The sequence below is a fragment of the Eimeria acervulina genome, genomic scaffold, assembly GCF_000499425.1.
Source record: "Eimeria acervulina Houghton genomic scaffold, Eah_scaff1807, whole genome shotgun sequence".
NCBI classification, from domain to species: domain Eukaryota; phylum Apicomplexa; class Conoidasida; order Eucoccidiorida; family Eimeriidae; genus Eimeria; species Eimeria acervulina.
In genome coordinates, this window is record NW_013548913.1 from 1 (window position 1) to 4,665 (window position 4,665).

General features: G+C 49.3%; 1 protein-coding gene across 1 annotated transcript; it reads left to right on the plus strand.

Moving 5' to 3' along the window:
• Positions 1 to 1,978: 1,978 nt before the first annotated feature.
• Positions 1,979 to 4,601, plus strand: EAH_00063290 (formin homology 2 domain-containing protein, putative; the record flags this gene model as incomplete). Its single annotated transcript, XM_013393137.1, has 3 exons — positions 1,979 to 3,925; positions 4,179 to 4,268; positions 4,461 to 4,601. The coding sequence occupies 3 exons, from the start codon at positions 1,979 to 1,981 to the stop codon at positions 4,599 to 4,601; spliced, it is 2,178 nt and encodes a 725-aa protein (XP_013248591.1).
• Positions 4,602 to 4,665: the final 64 nt, after the last annotated feature.

Here is a 4,665-nt window from a genome sequence, read left to right on the forward strand (position 1 = left end):
TTATATATTATATATTATATATTATATATTATATATTATATATTATATATTATATATACGCATATATATGTATATATTATCTATATATAATAATAATAACTTTTTAGAGAGAGAGGCAACTGCAGCATTTCTCCTTGGCTGCAGCAGCAGCAGCAGCAACAGCAGCAGCAGCAGCAGCAACAAAAGCTGCTGCTGCTGCAACTGAAGCGACAGTGCAGAAGTGATATTGAAGCTGTTTTAAAACCTTCTGCTGCCGCTGCTGCAGCTGCTGCTCCTGTGCAGCAGGCAAGCGCAACAGCAGCACCAGCAGCCGCAGCTGCTGCAGTTCTGCTGCTGCAGTTCTGCTGCTGCTGCTGCTGCTACTGCAGTGCTGCTGCTGCTGCTGCTCCAGGGGCCCCGGGGATTAGTTGCGGGTTGTGTTTATCGCCTCTTTTATTTGTTTTTTTCACCTTAAGAAACGATAAATAAATAAATAAAATTATATCCTTCATTAGCTGCTGCTGCTGCAGCCTCCTTGCTGCTGCTGCACGGTTTACGGTGCTGCTACTGCCTTGTTGCTACTGCTGTAGCCTCGTTGTTGTTGTTCCTGCTGCTGCTGCTGCAGCAGCAACCTTCTTGCTGCTGCTGGGAGGAGAATATACTTTTAGGTGTATATATATGTATATATATATATATATAGATCTACTATACGTATATATACACATATAAATATATGCATGTATGTGTATGCATATATTTATATATACAATATTCTATATACAATATAAATCTATATAATATATATAAATATAATATGTATATATATGCACCTATAATAATCTCTACACAATATATATATCTATACATATATATATTACTCTATTAATGTATAGCATTTTATATATACAAGTATATTATATATATATATATATATATATCAGGTGTATACACACCTCTTCCTGCGGTTGCTGCAGCAGAATGAAGAAAATAAACATTGAAGAAAAACAAACAAACAAATAAATAAACAAATAAACAAAGGGAGACAGCAAGACAAACAAATACAAAAAAACTCGGAGGTCTAAACACCATCAGGAGGCAAACAAAATAAAAATAAAAACAAAAATAAATATTATATTAATCATTAAACACCACTCAGTTTATTTGTTTATGCAATAAACGCAGGTAGAGTGGCGCTCTATAGCAGTTAAGCTTCTGTACGGCTTTAGGGTTTTAGGGTTTAGGGTTTAGGGTTTAGGGTTTGAGGTCCCTCTGAGCACGAGTCGGCGGCGTAGTTGCGGTGTATAGGCTCTAAAATTTTATTTTTTTCTATGAAAAGGAGTTAAATATCTCCTTAAAAGTAATTAAATTAAATTAAAATGCAAAAAATAAAATAAATAAACAGCAGCAAAAAGAAAGAACCACCAGCAGCAGCAACAGCAGCAGCAGCAGCAGCAGCAGCAGCAGCAGCCGCTGGTCTGTGCTGTGGAGGCCCCATGCATATCGATTGCTGCTGTCTTCTTCTTTTCTTTTTATTTACAATATCTTCTTTTTAATTCTTAAATATTTATTTGTTGCTTATTGTTTTTTCTCTTCTCTTCAGCTTTAAAGCCAGCAGCGGCAGCAGCAGCAACAGCAGCAGCAGCACCAGCCTGCAGCTGGTCATACACTGCAGCGAGCGGTGCAGTGTTTGTCTTCTTCTTTTCTTCGTCTTCTTTTTTCTTTCTTTTATTAACATACTTCTTTGATTCTTTTATCCTTTCGCCTTTCTTGTGCTTTTACTGCTCTATATCTCTCACCATCACTGGGGGCCCCCGCTGCGCCTGGCGGCAGCAGCACAGAAGCAACAGCAGCAGCAACAGCAGCAACAGCAACAGCAGCAGCAGCAACAGCTGCTGCTGCTGCTGCTGCAGCAGCAGCAGCAGCAGCAGCAAACGAGAAAGCAGCAAAACACTCATCTGTTGTATAGGGGCCCCTGGACCTTGCACCTGGGGCCCCCGCGATGGAGACAGCAGCCAACGGGGAGCTGCAGCAGCAGCAGAAGCAACAGCAAGAACAACAGCAGCAGCAAACGTTCACCTTCATACGCAGCCTCCCGACACAGAAACCCAGCAGCAGCAGCAGCAGCAGCAGCAGCAGCAGCAGCAGCAGCAAAGGGAGGGTTGGGGGGTGCCGACTGCTGCTGGGTAATTCTACAGACATCCAAATGGCGTCGAAGCAGAAATTTCTGCTGCAGCGCAAACGAGCAGCGCCCTTTCAGCAGCAGCAGCAGCAGCAGCAACAGCAAGACAATCACCAGCTGTTGCTGCAGCAAGAACAGCAGCAGCAGCAGCAGCAGCAGCAGCAGCAGCAGCCGAATCAGGTGGGTGCCTCTCCTTCAGCTAAGAAGAGGCGCTCTTATCTGGAGGGGCTTCGGAACCTGATTGTGAGGCCCCGAAGGTCTGCTGCTGCTTCTGCTGCTGCTGCTGCTGCAGCATCTCCAGGAGCAGCAGCAGGAGCAGGAACCGCTGCAGCAAACGGGGCTCCTGCTGCTGCAGACCCCGCCGAGGGCTTCGAACGAATTATAATACCAAGGAGCCTCAAGACCCTCATTTTTCAAGAGTTTCGAAGCAGCAGCAGCAGCAGCAGCAGTAGCAGCAGCAGCAGCAGCAGCAGCAGCAGCAGGAGCAGCAGCAGCAGCAGCTTGGAAGGGTTGGCCCTAGCGTCGCCTCCCGCGAAGAAGAAGCTTCTGCTGCCCACCGGCATCATCAGACGTGCATGCAGCAGCAACAGCAGCAGTAGCAACAGCAGCAGCGAGTGCAGCAGTAGCAGCAGCAGCAGGCTTCAATGGGGGCATTCGTTGTCTTCTCTGGGATCGTCTCCTCCCAGCTTCGATCCCCAGCGGTCCCTGTCTACCCCCTCAGACGCAACAGAACTGCAGCAGCAGCAGCAGCAGCAGCAGCAACAGCAGCAGCAGGATCTAGAAAATAGGGGTTTGTTTGTGAGTGCTGCGGTGCATGCACTTCCTCCAAAGGGCCCCAAAGGGGGTATTCCTAAGAAGAAGGGGGGGGCCCCTGCTGCTGCCTGGAAGCCCCCAGCACCTCTACCTGCTGCACCAGCAGATACAGAGCTGCTGTCTCCTTTAAAAGAAGATACAAACCCTAAACTTAAGCAAGGTATATTCGCAAAAAAACAACAAACACTCGCACCCCCCAAGACTGTGGGGCCCCCGAAAGCAGAGGGGGCCCCTAAAGACGGGGGCCCCCCTAAGGAGGGGGGGGCCCCTAAAGAGGGGACCCCTACTAAAGAGGGGGGCCCCCCTAAAGAAGGGGCCCCCCCTAAGGAGGGGGTCCCCCCTAAGGAGGGGGGGCCCCCTAAGGAGGGGGGGGCCCCTAAAGAGGGGGGGGCCCCTAAAGAGGGGGCCCCTAAGGGCCCCCCTTCTCTTTCGAAGAAACCACCAGGGCCCCCAACTCCGCCTAAACCCCCAGGTGAAATACCTAAGAAAGAGGGGCCCCCTAAAGTAGGGGGGCCCCCTAAAGAGGGGGCCCCCCCTAAAGAAGCGGGGCCCCCTAAAGAAGGGGGGGCCCCTAAAGAGGGGGGGCCCCCTAAAGAGGAGCCCCCTAAGGAGGGGCCCCCTAAGGAGGGGCCCCCTAAGGAGGGGCCCCCAAAGGAGGGGCCCCCAAAGGAGGGGGCCCCTAAAGAGGGGGGCCCCCCTAAAGATGGGGGGCCCCCTAAAGAAGAGGGGCCCCCTAAAGAAGAGGGGCCCCCTAAGGAGGGGGGGGGGCCCCCTAAAGAGCCCCCCACAGTGAAGGGGCCTCCAAAGGAGACGCCAAAAGATGTATATAAAAAAACAGCCGAGGGGGGGCCCCCTAAAGAACTTCAAAAACAAACACCTGCGAAGGCAGTACATCGAATTGTAATTGGAAAAGGGGGTAAAGGAGCAAAAATTACAGACGAAGAACCCGCAGACGTAAGGGTTTAGGGTTTAGGGTTTAGGGTTTAGGGTTTAGGGTTTAGGGTTTAGGGTTTTGGGTTTTGGGTTTTGGGTTCAATGTCGGTGCAATTGGGGTGTGAGGTGTATAGGGTTTACGATTTACTGTCAGATGTTTACGGCTTACTGTCTAGGGTTTAGGGTCTACGGTTTACCGACTAGGGTCTAGGGTTTAGGATTTAGGGTCTAGGGTTTAGGGTTTAGGGTTTAGGGTTTAGGGTTTGCGTTACAGAAGCCGCAGCATTTCTTGCTGACCCCTCAAGGCAGTGTTGCTTCTCTACCTCGATGTATTTTGCCCATAGACAGGGCCCTGCTTCCGCGGGTGAGGGTTTAGGGTTTAGGGTTTAGGGTTTAGTGTGTAGGGTTTAGGGTTTAGGGTTTTTTTTTCAAGAGAGAGAACGGCGCTCTCTGTGGCTGACTGATGAATCTTGGTTTATTGCGTGGATGAAGTTGCCTACAGCATAGGGTTTAGGGTTTAGGGTTTAGGGTTTAGGGTTTAGGGTTTGTGTGTTAGATCAAGAAGTGCAAGGCAGGGACAGAGACAGTGCCGGGCCTCGGCCCCCTCCCAATTGTAATTCTCCTCGATGAAAATAACGCCGAAGTCTGCAGACTTCCGTGGCAGGTTGTACGTACACCTCAAAACCCTAAACCCTAAACCCTAAACCCTAAACCCTCGCCACCCCTTGTTGGGGGCAACATTTCGCAATATATATATATAT